This window comes from Chelonoidis abingdonii, chromosome 4 (assembly GCF_003597395.2).
Source record: "Chelonoidis abingdonii isolate Lonesome George chromosome 4, CheloAbing_2.0, whole genome shotgun sequence".
Taxonomy (NCBI): domain Eukaryota; kingdom Metazoa; phylum Chordata; order Testudines; family Testudinidae; genus Chelonoidis; species Chelonoidis abingdonii.
In genome coordinates this window covers 136,411,936-136,429,080 of record NC_133772.1, presented here as the reverse complement: position 1 = coordinate 136,429,080, position 17,145 = coordinate 136,411,936, and the positions used below count along the sequence as shown (strand labels likewise).

General features: G+C 41.7%; 1 protein-coding gene across 1 annotated transcript; it reads right to left on the bottom strand.

Moving 5' to 3' along the window:
• Positions 1-15,183, bottom strand: PLD4 (phospholipase D family member 4). The gene is made up of 11 exons (XM_032768795.2): positions 15,117-15,183; positions 12,153-12,241; positions 9,727-9,936; positions 9,193-9,376; positions 8,021-8,141; positions 7,486-7,613; positions 7,055-7,255; positions 6,159-6,298; positions 3,255-3,420; positions 1,784-1,880; positions 1-311 (listed from the first exon to the last, which is right to left on the bottom strand). Exons 1-11 carry the CDS (start codon positions 15,117-15,119, stop codon positions 94-96), a joined length of 1,557 nt encoding a protein of 518 aa, XP_032624686.1. The 5' UTR covers positions 15,120-15,183; the 3' UTR covers positions 1-93.
• Between the last annotated feature and the right edge of the window lie 1,962 nt (positions 15,184-17,145).

Genomic DNA, 17,145 nt, shown 5'->3' with positions numbered 1-17,145 from the left:
ACCAGTAGAAAATTATTTCTTTGACAAATAATAAAAAATAAACTATGTATTTTGTGTCTATTACATTTCAAATAGAAAGAAAAATGTTGAACTTTATAAGTAACTTAATCCCTCTTCCCAGGCACAGTCTTTCTGCCCATGTAGATCTTCCATATTTACTGAATATTTGGAATTCCAGTCTCGTTCAAAAAGATTTTTTAATTGTTCCTGTATAACTAGCTTCTTTCTTTGAGGATCTGTTGAAGTCTGGTTGACAATCAGCCCAACTCCAGCTGTATTACTAAAGTAATCTTTTGACCAATTGGAAGTCCCTACAGAATAGAAACATTGATGGTTAACAAGGAAGAACAATTTTATTTCAAATATTTTGTTGGGCAGAGGGGCAAATGGGAGACGTGACGTTGGATGAAATTTCAAGCCTGGGGCCTAATGTTAGACTCTTCAATACATATTTAAGGCACCTAAATATAAGTGGACTGATTTTCAGAAATGTGGTACAACCACAAATGCCATTAAACTCAATGGGAGCTGCAAGTCATCAGTATCTTTAAAAATCAGGCCAGCTGTTTCTCATTTGAGGGCTCCAATACAGACAAGCAACTTTAAGTGTCAACTGGAGGCTCTTTAGGAGTCTAATACAATGGAGGTTGTGGCACAGATGCACTGAACGTACCCATTATAGAAATAGGAGCAAGACACAAAGTTTGGATTCAGGTATGGGGCGGAGGGGTGACTCCAGGTCTGATATTTTGGTTCAGGTCCATATCTAGTAAATTTATTTCACTTTGCACTCTCTCTCTCTGTCTCGGTTTTCTGTGCGGCAGTGCCTTAGCTGCCTCAGTGACAATGCAATCTTTGCAAAGCTTTTAAACCATCAGAAGAAAAAGACTAAATGAAAATAAGGTATGCAGCTGAACTTTCCTTGTTACAAGAAAACAGGGTCTAGCTAAATACAACACCTACAACCGCTCTGTTCTATACTTGGGATCTAGCTGAATGTGAATTCTGATGCTCTGACAACAGCTACCATAACGCAAAGCATTGAACACTGAATAAATCCAAATTTTAGTACGCAGGGTTTCTGTGGCAAGTGGTCTCACTCAGACAAATCTCTCATTCATTCCAAGAGGTGCTTTGGGTAGAAAATAAATTCTCATTGTAACTAACTGCACCTCTATCTTCTGAAGATAATTCAATAGGACACAAACACACACTGACAGAGGGGTGAACTTGGTAACCTCTTCCATCACTTACTCTCATCTAGGATTCTAATATGAGAATGAGACATCAATACCAACATGGTAGTTAAAAATTTAGTGTGTGAGGCCCCTGTATCCTCCACTCCACTTCTGAAATTCTGCTTAACAAACAACTGGTCAATGGATTCCTCACATTAAGCTTTTGTTAAAGCAAAAGAATGTTTTTTTCCCTGGAATACTAAGTGTCATTGCATGAATCTAAACACACAATTTATGAGATTACTGAGCATGCTTGACAATAATACTAATCTCCGCTCATTCAAGGCTGTGTACTTCATTCTTAATGGTTCACAATCCAATAAAATAATCTCTTGTTGAATTTGCCCTATATTATTTTCTCTCATCATGTCTTTACTCTTTCATCCAGTGCAAATATTTTGCTAAAGCTACCACTATATGTTTCTGCACCCTTCATGGTAAATTTAGCTAAATTTGACACGACACCCAATGCCATTTCAGCTCTGTTCCAACCCTGTAGTTCTGATCATGTCTGAAACTATACATATTCAAAATAGGACGCTTACCAATATACGCCACTTTATCAGTGACCATATATTTGTTGTGGTTCACTCTTCCGAAAGGGATGTTTGTGTGATTCAGAACTGGAACAATGAAAATTTTCTGGATGGAAAATAAATACAAAGCATACATAGAATTACTGGAGTGAAGCGTAGATTATATTATTGGATGCTGCAAACTTCCTTTGTTTTCAAATAAAAGTCTATATAGAACAGAATAGAACAGAACAATATTTTCAAAAGCTCTGGCTTTAGATGGTTTATAAAACAGATTTTGCTATTAGTCAAGAAAACTAACTTGGACAAACAGGTGACTCCACTGTGAGCAAAACTGGGTAAGACAGTGTGATCAGATAAGAATAATGTGTACTTCACAATGTTCCATCTGTGAAAGAGCTATCACATTACAGTAAAGACAGCTAAATACAGTTGTAGACAGCTGTTTAATAGTCTTACTATTCTACATTCATCATTGATTGTTGAGCATTACTGTACAGTTGAATACCAAATAGAGGCTGGTATTGCAAAGAGCAACAGTGCCTTACAATTTTTTTACTTTAATTAAAAATTACATTTCAAGCCATTGTTTGTTATCTTCCCTGCTAAAAATCCATCTGTCTTGATTCTGTTATTCTCCTCTATCCATCCACCTGCACCAACCTGGGAGCGCCCCACAGCCAGGGCTTTCACCCTAGTAACCACATTGGTGTATTTGCAGGGAGGTCACTAGTAAGCAGTCCCATTCATAAAAGTGTGAGTGGTGCTACTAATCAGACAAAGTGTAATTTCTTAACCATGCTATGCCAGAAAGATGATGCTGTGAAAGTTGTTAGAGGCTGTGAAGTAGAGATTATCAATTAAATTACCCCAATGATTGCAATGAGTCAGCTATCCTCTTTGTAGATTTCTTTGCATGTGCACTAATATTGTAAACTGGCTTGAAATAAGTACAACCATTGCTTCCTAGAAGAATATCATCATCATCATCATCATCATCATGACCAATCCCACAGGGATGTAGAATCCTTGCAGATCAAGTGCCAGCTGGCTCCGTCATTAGCTAGGTCCTTAAGATGGTCTGGCTGTATATTCAATTTACATCTATCACTGGCAATCGCATTGCACCACCAAAGCTTTTGGCAACTACGTAATCACTATCCGTATAGTGGCCTTCCTTGGAAAATATGCTTCATAATTCACTGGTCTTCCACCCTAATAATATGTTCAAGAAAGCTGCTGAAATCAAACCAGTGCTGGTGGAAGTGGTTGCTGGGTTCAGTTAAGAATAATGTTGAATAACATCGCCTAGGCCCAAATTTCAAAGGGCTATTGCTGCAAGGTCTGTAATCAAATTTGTATGCGCTTGCATTTGTGTATGCAGTTGTACATTTATACACACAAGTAGTTGTGGTGCCTGCTTGAAAGCTGCCTGTTTTAAAGAATGGTCCCTTATGTCAAAAGAGTTCTCTTATCTTACCACATCGATGGTGATGTTAGTATGTGGATCACTGAGAGCATGAAGTGACTGCAAATAATGGAACATGGACGGGTCAGTGTGGAGCCAGCAGCTGATCAAAAGCCTGATTTGTACATTACGGTTGAATGCCACACGTCTCAGAGCATTGTCAATGTCTGGCCAGTATCTATAGGAATGAAGTAAATGAACAGAAAAATACATTCAAAGAAAATTGAGACAAGAAATACCTCCCAGCATACTGATAACAAAATAAGCATAGCAATAATAATGTAGAGCTGGATCATTCCTTGAAGGTACTACCTGGAGTCAAAGGCAATGGGGAGCCCTGGGGATAAACCAGGAGTCATTTTGCAGAACGTCTCCTGGATATGTCATGTGCACATAGGCTGTTCCCACTCTATACACTGGTCCCACTCCATCAGCCAGTGCAGATGGAGGAAAAGGCATGGCACCATCTTCTCTCCATCCCTGCTGCCCCCATTAGTATGCTGTAAAACCACAAAGGAGTAAAGACCCTGCTCTGAGTGAAGGGACTACTGTTCTTACCAGCACTTGTACGAGCCACGCTGTGGGGGAAGGCTGGTGACAGCTTCCATGGATGGCAAAATATGGCCCATAATTACTAAATCTTAATACCTGTGTAGCACTTTCACTCCCTAGATTATAAAGCACTTTACACAGGAAGGGGAACATTATTAGCCCCATTATACTGATGGGGAAACTGAGACACAGAAACTTGCCCAAGGTTCCCCAGCAAGGCTGTGGTGGGTTCGTTTCCTTAACCTATTCCCCTGCCACTGGGAGATGTCTGAGTGCTTCCAAAGGGAATTATTAACCAATAAAACAAAGACCTAGGACTTTGTTTCCTCAGACCCTCTCTCCCTCTCCCTCTCTTTCTCACACACACAAACACACACATAGTCATCACACTGAAAGCAACAGAGCTACTCGTGTTTTCAGAATTAGGTCCATGAGCCATAATATATTTGGAAGTCTTGGAAAAGCATTCTGTTTAGGGACTATTCTCCATTGTTTTACCCGTTTTCAATTACTTAACCCCTGGTTATGAAAATAGAAGCTTCGCTCCTTCTGAGTTTAGCTGCCTCGGCTGCTTCTTTCTGCCTAACCTGAACCAATCAGCCACAGTTTGTAACATTACAGCTGGTTGCTGTGGAGATGTGCAAGGGCTCAATCCTGCATTCCCGGGACCCTCAAACTTCCATTTGCATCAGATCAGGAGAGAACGTAGAGAACATAAACGGGGGATTAAGGCTTCAAATGGAGAATGCACATTAATAAATGGACTCCTAAGGGGAAAAAGAGCCTGTTTTCATACAAATATTCTTAGTGAAAAAGAATGGGAGAAGAGAAATATAGAAAATCAAATATATGACATCGAACAGAATTTCCTCTGAATGGTCTGATTTGCAAAATTATCCATCAGGTGGCAGCTGCTCTGTGAGTGACTGGATAATACTTTGATATTAGGAAAAACTTTCTAAATAAAAGGATAGTTAAGCACTGAAACAGGCTTCTAAGGGAGGTTGTGGACTCCCATAGTTAATGGTTTTAAGAATAAGTTAGACAAACACCTGTCAAAAATAGTCCAGGTTTATTTGGTCCTGCTTCAGTGCGGGGGACTGAACTAGATGACCTCTCAAGATCCCTTTCAGCCCTACATTTCTATGACTCTATAACCCATCTCTCTCTATAGATGCCTAGAGCTGCAGGTAATACACACTGTCATGCATTCATTATGGAACAATGATCATTTCTGAGCACATGTACAATGATATGACCGTTGATAGATGCATACATAGGGCCAGTATGTTCCTCACAGGAGACTTGAAGCAACACATACATATGTAATTACATATGATCTCTATCAGACTTTTTTTAGTGATTAGATAACCCAGAAGTGCTAGATACAGATATAATTTAAAATACTCAGAGAGGTTGGCTGCATATCAACTTCCTAATTCAAGTGCAGCTGAGGGTTTTTGAGGCTTTTTTAAAAACACCTGACTCCACAGATTTCTGTATTACTCAGAGTGAAGCTTATGTTTAGAGTCTATATAATTCTAAACCTAGAGAGAATGTGATGGTGGTCCACAGAGCACTAGCTGACCATATAGTGCCTGCTACTTCCCTTCTTTCATAGCTCCTTCTGCAGGCGTTCACAGCCTTGGTGAAGAGTCTGAATGCCCATAGAAGTACTTGTAAAGTAGGATGAAAAGGTAAAAAAGCTTCATCTAATACCACAACCATAATGGGAGGAAGCAGAGGAGACCAGAGACCATTGAGAGATACCAGGAGGAGCAACATTTTCTTTTGAAAATTTTACCCCGAACATATCTCCCTAGGTTTTTGTAACTGCTATTCTTTTGCCTTGAGTAAAGTTTGGAGGAAAGGGCCTGATTCTTCAGCCTATGTAGGTATTTACTCCAGTAAACTTTCTAACAGTAAGTGTAGTTAAGCACAACTAGGCTTCCACAGGAGATTGAGGAATCCCTGTGACTGAAAGATTTTAAGAACAGGTTGAATAAACACCTGTCAGGGAGGGGCTATGTTTAGTTGGCCTTACCTAAGCACAGGGGGCTGGACTTCATGACTTCTTGAGCTCCCTTCTAGCCCTACATACATTTTCATGAAGTTATGGAGTGAAAGCAAAGGCAGTGTAAAATGCTACCAAAACAGAAGGGTAGTGTTTTACACACACTTTGCAATGGCATAACAACTGCAGAATGTCCAAAGACTCAGTTCACTCCATGGGTTAAAAAAATAGTATTAATATTTCTAGTGGGGGGGAAATGCTGCATTTTTGGTAAGAACAAATTTCTGCAAAAGCAAAGGACATTTAGTTATGAAAACAGTTGACTGCTTGATCCAGGTTTAATCTCTTACTTTGCTGGGTGTCTGAAGCGAGTTGTAGGAAAATACTCCATGACTGAGATATACACATATTCTTCTGCATCATTTATAACGTCAATAATAGAAATGAGGTCGTGAGTACGACCCTTTGGACAAAATGCAGGAGGAGAGGCCTGTAAAGAAGGGAAACGAAGTCTGATGATCATCGTACATTTCTCTGTTCCTGTCCTACTATTTAAATTTTCTTTCAACAAACTTTAATTGATTGAATTATATTAACCTCTACTCAGTTTTGATTAAACATACAGAATTTCCCAAGCTGTATTCATTTACAGGTTCAGGAACTGTGTAAACAATTTTTAGGTTCGAAAACTGGACCCCAAATCCCAGAATATAATCAATGTGCCCACCAGCTAGCTAATATAATAAGGAAGAAACCCTGTAGAATAGGTCAGTAATTCTGTATTTCAAATCTACTAGCCATTATAAGGTAGTAAAAGAATGTTTAAAAACCATCATGGGCTAGAATTGCAACACACTATTTACTACAGGCCAGATTTTGCCACTCTTATTCACACTGAGTAATGCATTAATCCTAAAGTAGTCTCTTTCAAATGAATGGGAAGACCTGAGCAGTAGGTTACTACAAAATGTGAGTGACCTATGGCGGGATCTGTCCCTATGTTTTCATCTGAAGATACAAGGCCTGGTTCTATATCCCTTACTCACGTTGCGTAGGACCTTATTCCATGAGTAGCCCCACTGAATGGAGGGAATTCAGTATTCCACTGAATTGTGGAATAAGTTGCTACTCAACCTGAGTAGAGCGTAAATGAGCCCAAGTAAAGAGAAAAATACAGAATATGACATTTCCAGCAAATAGTTTGCCACAGTTTACCAAAAAATATTTTAATTTTAAATCTGCTTACAGAAAAATAGGCTGTTGTCAAGGTTCCATTAAACTGCAGGTCCAGAGGCCTATACTTGTTAATTTTGGTGGAGTAATTGCTCGGCCATGGAAAGGGAACGGTGGCATTAGCATGCCCAAGATCCCAGTATGTTCTGAACGTTTTCCACAGATCATTGGCTAAGCAGCTGCAGTTGTATATCACTGTGCCAACTTCTTTCACCTGCAGAGAGAGTAAACGTATGTCAAAACCAGCTCTTACACCTCAAAGGCTTTCTTCACCCCACATTGTTTTCCTGATGTGCCCATATTTTATATTACTGTCATGTGTTTGCATGGAGAACTATAATCAAATATGTGAACAATAATTTCTCACACAGCTCTGAAATTTATCCCATCTCTACCATGTGTATTGAGGTGAGTTTATGTTTAGCAGTATAAAGCACATCTGACCTGAGAAAATGACCTCCAGTCCATATTTGCACTGCCAATATACATGTGTTTCATGTCTACAATCCAGAATTTGGAATGCAGCACACCTTTTGTCAAATGTCCAAAATTGACCCTTCTTACATGAGCCCCTAAGGAAAGATATTGAGTAAGCGGAGGGAAACAAACATGTTTTAGCTAAAGTAATTCCCAACACAGTTTTTAATTTTAATATTAACATGAAAATGGAGTGCAATCTGTATCAGTCTTGTGATGACCAGAACATGTATGGATTTCTAATATTTGTATAATATATGTATATTAACTAAAACTTAACTTTCAGAAAAGTACCTTAAATGTATATCAATATTCACAAAGGACCCAACCCAGCAAAGCCCTTAAACTCATGCTTAACTTTAAGCATGTGAGTATTCTCATTGATTGCAAATTAAACATGAGCTGGATTGGATCCTTGGATCTTTGTTTACAACATTATTTACTTGGGTCCGTGTTTACAACAAGCAGAACTGTAGAGGCCTTGTGAATTATATACAGTTACCTTTTTTCTTCAAAACCTTAAGATCAGTTGAATTTACAGCTAAAGTTGGCAGGCTTGTTGCAATATACACTGAGACATTTTCCATAAGTAAACTTTCAAACTTCTTCAGAATATCTTCACCCTGCATATAATGCACCTCTCATTATGCTGCACTGTGACAATGAACAGCAAGGACCTTCTAAAAACAGGTACTTCATTTGAAGGAAACACACAATACAAGGATGGGAATGTTTACTCTTTAAGTGAGTTTTAGCTAGAGATGGACTAAAGACACAAAGTAAAGACCTTGATTCAATTTATAAATACAACTTTGCTTCCTATCAATTAATATAATTTGCTGTAAGGTCATTACAGCCAAACACAGAAAACATTAGAACTGAAATATTTCTACAGTTCAAAGATGAAATACAAACAGCAACACAAACTATTGGCTGCTGATACATCGAATTGATTTTCTGAATCATTTTTATTTGAGGATTAAAGTAGTAGGGATTATAACAGGGTGAGCTGGCCCTTTAAGAAGGTAGGGGCTCAGCTGCACCTCTACCACACCTGTCTCTTCTCCCAAGTGGAGGAAATGAGCAAAATCATGTGACAGGCAGGTCATAGGAAGGAGGAAGGGCTAAGAGCAGCTTGTGGGTTACAGGGAGAGAGAGAGAAGTACTGGGATGGCAGATAGAACAGAAAGGGGACATTGGAAGGAGCGGCAGGGCAGCCGAGATAGTGGAAAGCCCTGTTGTGTCAGGTTCTGAAGGCTGGAAACCCATAGAAGAGGGTGAGCAAGGGTTTCCTCTACACTGCCACCTAGTGATGTGAAGCAGTGATCCCTGCAAACAAGGGCAGGCACATGAAGACTGAATAGAGGCCAGGAAAGGGAAGAGCTGAGCCCAGGACAAGGGAAGCTTTGGAAGAGAAGAGAGACTCTTGGAAAGGAAGATCAGAGTGGAAGACTCTTTTGGTTTTGTGTTTGGTTGGACTCTGGTATCCTGGACAGCGTGGCTTTCTTGTGATTTGGCTAGAGGGCTAAGCCACCTCTGTCATGTCAAGCTCTGAAGGCCAAGAGGATGGTATGAGATGAGGGTAAACTGTGGCAATGGAGGGTCCTGGAGCCAGACTGGATAGGTGCACTGCTCCATGGATCATATGTGAGCTTATTCCTGTTTTTCTCTTACCTCTTCAGAAGATGAGTCATTTACATGTATATCTTCTCCTGTGAGAGACCAGTAGTAAGAAGCCACATGAATTCTTTCCTGTGCCATGTTGAGGAGACCCATCCATGCTTGGTACAAGGGTTTCACAGTGGTGCTATTTGTCTCATAAGGCATGTCATAAGGAATACTTTCCACAAGTTCAAAACTGCAATGGCAATTACATATCATGAGGCAAACATTCGTGAACTGAAAGTCATCCATGCAGGACATTGAAGAATATTCTTCTCTGTCTGTGGTAATGGACAATTCTAAATTAGAACCCCAAGGGCTGAGCAAGATGACCAGAGAGTGTTTGTTGGCTCTGGTTTCTGTAATCCCATGAGATGTGTAATCAGAAAGTTTAATTATCTTCCCAAATTAGTGGTGCTTTATAAACCGTTACAGTATGTTGCTTTGCTATCTGCCTCCTTTTGAGGTTGTTAACATTATGACTATTTTTCTATCAGTTAATTAACTCTCTCTCTCTCTCTCTCCAAACCATCAGATCTGGCTTACTTGCATGAATCATTACATCTATTGACATTGTCTTCATTAATCATCTTGTCTTCCAAGATCTCTTCAAAAAGTCCTTGCTCCTTCATCTGCTGGTAACTGCTGATAATGGTTTCTTTGTCCTTTGGAAAATCTATGTTGACTGGTTTTATGATGTAAATAGCCATCAGGACAACAAACCCAACTATTGAAATCACTCGTATGAACTGGAACCAGAAGAGAGTTCATGTTAGAGATGGTTTGTCATAGCTGAAAAGCCTTCCAAGAGCCATTAATACTGTAACGGGTACCTATCACTTTACAAACAAGTACCTGAATGTTAACTCTGCTTTCAGCTACTATCAAACAGTTCATCTGCACCAGATACGTTATTCAGACCAAGGACTCTGAGCTTGGGGCTGATTTTACTTTTTAAATTTTATTTTATACCTATACACCAAAAATCTTTTCTTTAACCAAACTTTATTTGACATGTTTCATTTTTCTTTAACACAGGAATAGCAGATATTCATCTGTAACGCAGCCTGAAATACCGAGTCATAACCATAATTAGTATATTTACAAACTTGGGAAAAAGACAAGCAGGCAGTTTTGCAGAAGTCAGAAATATAAATATAAATACAAATCAGAAACATAAAGCCATTTTTTGGTTTCAGGCCATTGTTTGTTTTTAGAGTTCTATACCTCAAATGTCACTTTGGAAAGTGGAACTTAGCAAACCATTAGTCCATGAGATCAATAGTGTTCCTCTTCATGCTTTCATTTTGGTCTAACAGCTTGGTGTTTCCCTTTTTCTGTGTCTTTCACAACCAGAATGTCTGCTGAACTTACTTATATACAGGTACAGTCCATGCACTCATTATGAAACTTACAACATAATAGTGACCTCTATATGACTTTCCTATATTAAGGAGATCAAGCAATGGAGCAATAATTATAAATATTAGGATCATTTTTATCTAGTCATGCCCAAACCCTCAAAGGTGTTTAGGCACCTAACTAACTCCCACTGATTTCAACTCTAGAGAGTACTTCTTGCAACTCTTAGGAGCTGGGAATGTTTGCACTCAACACCTCTGGGCTCTAAAACCTCCAGGGTGTGGACCTTCCTTTCCTATTCATTTGAAAATGCCTGATAAGCCCAAGGTGTAAATGTGAACAAACAAAAATAATTGTAAATAATAGAAATTAGCACAATTAGATTTTAAACACTCTAAGAAAACAGCTAAAATACCACTTATAGTGTAAATCTCTGTTTGGTTTTAATTTTTGTGTAAATTCTCCAGTGCATCTGACGAAGTGGGTATTCACCCACGAAAGCTCATGCTCCCATAAGTCTGTTAGTCTATAAGGTGCCACAGGACTCTTTGCTGCTTTTACAGATCCAGACTAACATGGCTACCTCTCTGATACTCTCTAATGTTTGCAACACTACCATCAGTTGAAGAGTGAACCTCTGTATAAAACAAACCCACCTAGAATGAGCATTCTGGCCTGTAACATTAACAGATTATAGATGGATCATCTAATTAAGAAATGGTGTGACTCACAGTCCATTCCCACTCTCAGTGATGTCAGTTGCAAAATTCCCATTGATTTCAACAGGGTGAGGATTTCCCTGAATGAATGTTAATGGCATGGGTTATATTGTAATATGGGTTTGCAAGGGAAGAAATCCACATAGAAGACAACCTGTGCTTAGCACCCCTGTGCCAGAGTGCTGGGAGCAAGCTTGGATGGATAAAATAATTCTAATGGATTGTTATTTGGTGGCTAAATCAGGGGGAATATTCACCCCAGTACATTCACCCCACTCTAAATAATACTTAGTTTTGCCATGAGTGCAGGGAACTGGACTATGATTCTAAGACACATACACACACAAGGCTCAATGAATCACTTAATCCCTTAAAATAGTATCCAAATGGTTCATCGGTCTTGCAGATGAATTTCACCTTCTGTGTTACATGGGGCATTTTAAAGGGTAAATCCACAGTAATTTCACTGAAGTCAGTGGCCCTGATCCTCAGGTGGTGGGTAAATTGACAGGGCTCCATTGACTTCAGTGAAGCTGTGCTGATATACACCAGCTGGAGATGTGGTCCACTAAATTTGTCTATTTATCTATTTGCCTCCTGTCACTGTTGGATCTGAGCACCAATGAAGTACATGGCACTGCTTTCACGAGTGGGCGTTACTCTCACAAGCAAAGGCTGCAGGACTGGTCTCTATATTGTCACCCGCTATGGGGCCGATCAGGGCCCCAGTTAAGTCAATGATGATTTTGGCCACTGACTTTGCTGCAAACAGGCTCCACCCATATAATAAAAATATTATTAATAAATTGCTATTTTTTCCCAGTGATCTTGATACAATGCTATGTATTCTCAGTTCTCATTCACTCACCACGGTGTGTTTGAATACCTACCGCTTTGATGCATTTTTGGTCATTTGCGTTTAATTTCACATAGGAATACTCATTTAACAGCAGGGATTTTTTAAAAGCATTTTTTCCAATCTGCAAAACAGAAATATATGTACAGAGGAAAAAAATAAGAAACTGAATTACGTACTATGGCAACATTTATATAAAGCCTGTTATGCACAGAAAACCAGGCTACTGCAGTTGTACTTTATGGAGTTGTGGAAATGACAAGTGTACAGAACAGCCATCTTGTTGTGGAGCTTTGGTGACATTACTAGATACCAAGATGACATGGCCCAGTCTTTGCACATGGAATGCATTCCCTGTAGCTAATTTGCATGGAAATGACCCTCTCATTCTTCAGATTTCTCCTCAAGACCCACTTCTATTATGGTGCCTACAAATAAATTAGCCAACTAATAATGTCAAAGTACAGAAGCTAGAGGGGATAGTGGATCTTTTTCAAATCTAAATTGTCTAACATTTTCACTGTATATTTTGTCCTTCTTCCCTAACCTGTGCACTGGGGTTGGCTTCTTAGATTGTATACAATCACAGATAATAAACAACAGCCCACACATGCTCAGGAGGGAAAGCTGTGATTCCATCTATGGGACTGGTTATTATTATTTTTAATCATGTTTATTACAGCAGTGGCTAAAGACCAACCAAGAATTGGGCACCTTTGAGCTAGGCACCATACAAACACAGAGTATTGGCAGCCTCTGCCCTGAAGAGCTTACAGTCTAAATAGACAAGACAGACACCAGGTCGTGGAAAGGGTATAGACTGACCCATGTGATGGTGGCAAACACCATCTTAGTTCCACTATATTGTGTGGGATGTGGGTTTAGTTAGGAGGCGGTCACCTAAATGGAAAGAAAAAGGAAAGGGGACATTGAAAGGAAGGGTCATGTGGGGGACAGGCCAAATGAAAAGCGGGTAAGCAGGTAGGTGCGGAGTGAGGCTGAAGGGAAGAGATTGTGAGGCATAGGCTACAGAGCTGGGGGAGGGGCACTGCCCAGGCTATGACCTCACCATTTTTAAGCAGGTACATGGAAAATAAGGTTGCACCTTAGTTTTCTATTTTCATGCTGGTTGCCAGTCAAGAGATGTAATCTGCTGGGGTTTTGGCTGCACAGCCGTGTGCCTGGGGGGTCTCGTAATGAGTGACTGTGCACGTCACAGCTGGGAGCACGCTGCAACCAGCACCTAGGTCCCAATCTGCATGCACAGCAGGCAGTGTGCAGCATGCCTGGCCCTCCCCTGCCAGCTGCTGAAACCATGCAGGTCCTCGTAGTGCTGGGCATGGGACTGGAAGAGGGAGGGACCTGTTACCTGAGGGCAAGGATCGCCAGCAGGGAGGGGTAAGGCAAGGAGAGGAGTGGAGTGGGGGTGGCAGGGGCTTTTGGGAGGGGACAGTAGGGAGAGTCCCCCAAGGGCGCAGGCTCCTGGGAGGAAGTGGGTGTAGGGGTTCATTGGCCTGGGGGCAGGGATGGGCAGGCTGATGGTGGGGTAAGTGATGTGCCTAAGAGGGAAAGAAGAGGTTCAGGCAGAGTCGGGAGGGGGAAGAAAGGGCAATGTATCCCTCCACTTTAAATGGTACTCCATAGCCCCTGCTGGGACACAGGGGGAGACCTGGAGCAAGCAGCCAGTCAGCACAGAGCAAAGAAAGTCCAGTCAAACCTGTAGAAGGTTCTCTGAATGTCCAGAGGTCCCTGCTGTGGCAGCTTTTGCAGCTGCACATTCGGAAGGCAACACCTGGGTCTTAGTCCCTCCAAAACGTGGGGGGGTGGGGAGGAGCTCCCCTGCACAAGTCTGGGTCTAGAATAGGGTATTGGGGAGAGGGGATGCCCAGGCTAGACCCCATTTTACCCCCTCCGCCCAGTGCAGCAATCCCAGCAGCTGCTGCTTCTGGCTAGAGCGTTTCGTAACGAACCTTCCATTCTGAGTGCACTTGGTGGAATTAGAGAACTCAGATATAGGAAAGCCCCGTGAGGTGCCATCTAGCCCATCCCACTCCCCATATTAAATCCTTTTCTGCCGCCTGTTTTCTGATGCCAGCAGGATCCCTTTAAAGAATTGCAGCCCCATTATATGCGCCTACAGATACATTATGCCTTAGCATCTAGAACTTGCAAAAGCAGCAATTAACATGTTTCACTTCTCTTTTCCGGTGACAGTTACAAGATGGGTTTGGACAACAGCATTTCTCTTTTATATATTGTCATGAACAGCCTCCCACTTGCCATAAAAAGCACATGGAATAAAAACCCCATTTTGTTCAAATTAGGGAATTCTCTGTACCACTGACTCTGATGCACTAAAGTCAATCGATCTATAGCTACTTACACAAGCTGAGGATGTGGCCCCAAAGTTTAATTTTCAAAAAATGAAATAATAATAATAATAATAATAAAAAAAAAGAGTACACTCTGGAATCAAACAGAACTCTTAAAAGAAAAGCAGAAGTCGTAGCCCAATAAGGAACCACAACTTGTTAACAGCTTTGTTTGACTTTGGTGGACTTTGGTCGCTGAAAGTAAGTGACAAAATACAAAGAACAAAAGTCTTATTCAATTTTGCTTATCAGATTTCAACCCATAGGCTAATACTAGGCTACCTGGATATATACAGGTTGGGGCATTTAAGCATCATATAGAGGTGGAGTGAGGTTTTTGCCCTCCCAAATCTCTTTTGATGGTGTTGTATTAAGGGACTGTTAAATAGTAACAGCAACAAAAGAGCCTCAATTTGGGCTTCTGGTGAGATTTTTTCTCCAGGAGAAATGAACTGTTTCAGATTCCAAATTTTAAACATTTACAAAGATGAGTGTCTAGAATAAAACACCCTCCCCAGATAAAACAGATAGAAGATGTTTACTAATGTGCCTCAAATTAGTAAGGTGCATTCATCTCCCTGTTTCCCAAAAGTACAAGATGACAGCATAATCGTTCAAAGTACTTACCATCTTGGCAGACTGTCTGCTATGAAAATGCTCTGCCTTCTTTTGATCAGGCTTACAGCTGCTGTTCTGGCAGCCAGCAGACAAAATCTCCTGCAACAGATTTGTCCCCCTTCTACTCCCCTCCACGTTTGCTTTTTGCTGTAGATAACTTCCTCTTCAGGGCAGGGGTTTCACAAAGCTCATAAATAGATAGAGATCCTAAGTCACTATCTGGCTCTGCCTGTCCGAGTGACACCTCAGATTCTGGGGCCCAATCGTCAGCTGGTGTAAATCAGCATAATTCCATTGAAGTGGCTTTCCACGCAGCTCCTAGGGCCCTGCTTCTGTTGAACTAAATGGCAAAATTTCCACTGGCTTCAGTGTTGCAGAATCAAATCCTAGATCAGCACTGAAAGGCTACAGAGAAAGGTTGTGTTAGGGGGAGTAATTGCTCTGTAATGCAGTGTCCACATGAGATGTTCCAGTAGGTTTACTTCAATAATATCAACTCTTATTGCACTTAGCAGAAGCGCTGAGAGCCCAAACCTGCAAGATGCCATGTAACAAGCTGTGCTAAGTACCCTGGACTTGCATCAACTTCAGTGGGTGCTGAGGGGACTTAGTATACCCAGGAATTGCTTGCATCTTGCAGGATTAAGCCCTTAGTGCATAAAGGTTTTAAAAACACCAGGCAAAATCCTGGCCCCATTGCAGTCAAGGCAGGACTTCCATACCCCATCGTTAGGCCCAGCCCCTAGCCCACCACTCCCCTCTTAGATTAGGTGTTTGTATCACAACAGTGGTAAAAGAGGCTGAACCAAAGGCACAGATTTAACAGCCAGCCACGCTGCTTTGACTGCATACCAGGGCGATATCCTGACCCCACTGAAGTCTATGACTAAACTTCCATTGATTTCGATGGGGCTGGGATTTCATCCCAGATGTAGCACCACCCACTACTGAGTGCTGTATGCCAGGCTTAATTCTCGTCCCCTCTAGCACTACATCATGCCAGTTTATTAGCATACTCTCTCATTTATTAAACATGATACTGGAGCCGGTGGCAGAAGCGATTCCTGCTGTCTGCATGAGGCTAAACATTCAGGACTCTGAAATTGCACAAGACAACAATGAACAGTTTGTTAAAAGCAAACCTTCCTTTCAAATCCAGATCGCCCAGGACACCACCCTGTAACTGGGTTGCCCCTTTTGGCAATGAAAGGGAGCTTAATCGGAAAAATCTCTAGCCCACTTGAGATGCCTGAAAGGTGCCTGGTTTTCAGAAAGTGCTGAGCACCCTCAGGCTCCTTTGAGGCATTCTCAAGCCGAGGCTTCCAAATGCACTAATCACATTTGGAAAATCCTCTCCATAATGATCTTCTTACCTGCACATGCACCAACCCACAGGGAATCTGAAATGTTGCCACCAGAATCCAGGAAATGGAGACATTTCTTCTCCCCATGGTTGGCTCACCATCCAGCTGCAATTCTGACGGTAATATGCCCTCCTGCTTTTCAGTCCTCTGTGGTCTAGCTGCCCCCTATTTATCAGATCTCACATTCACTTCCTCCGCCAGCTCTGCATTGTTAAACTTAGCCTTCTCTCCATCCCCTCCTCTCTTCACAGCTGGGGCTCCCTGTAGCAACCAGCTGGGAATCTCTTGCCTCCTACAGAGAGCAAACCCCTCTTGCTTTAAAAACCTTCCTCTTCACTTTAGCCCAGGACTGACACACACTGTCCCTCTGACAAACAAGTTAGAACCCTATTTTGAGGCAGGGGAAGGATCAGGGGCGGCTCCAGGCCCAGCATGCCAAGCGAGTGCTTGGGGCGGCATGCTGTGGGGGGTGCTCTGCCAGTCGCCGGGAGGGCGGCAGGCGGCTCCAGTGGACCTCCTGCAGGCGTGCCTGTGGCGGGTCCACTGGTCCTGCGGCTTCGGTGGAGCATCTGCAGGCATGCCTGCGGGAGGGCCACTGGAGCTGGGGGACTGGCGACCAGCAGAGTGCCCCCACGGCATGCCGCCGTGCTTGAGGCGGCAAAATGGCTAGAGCC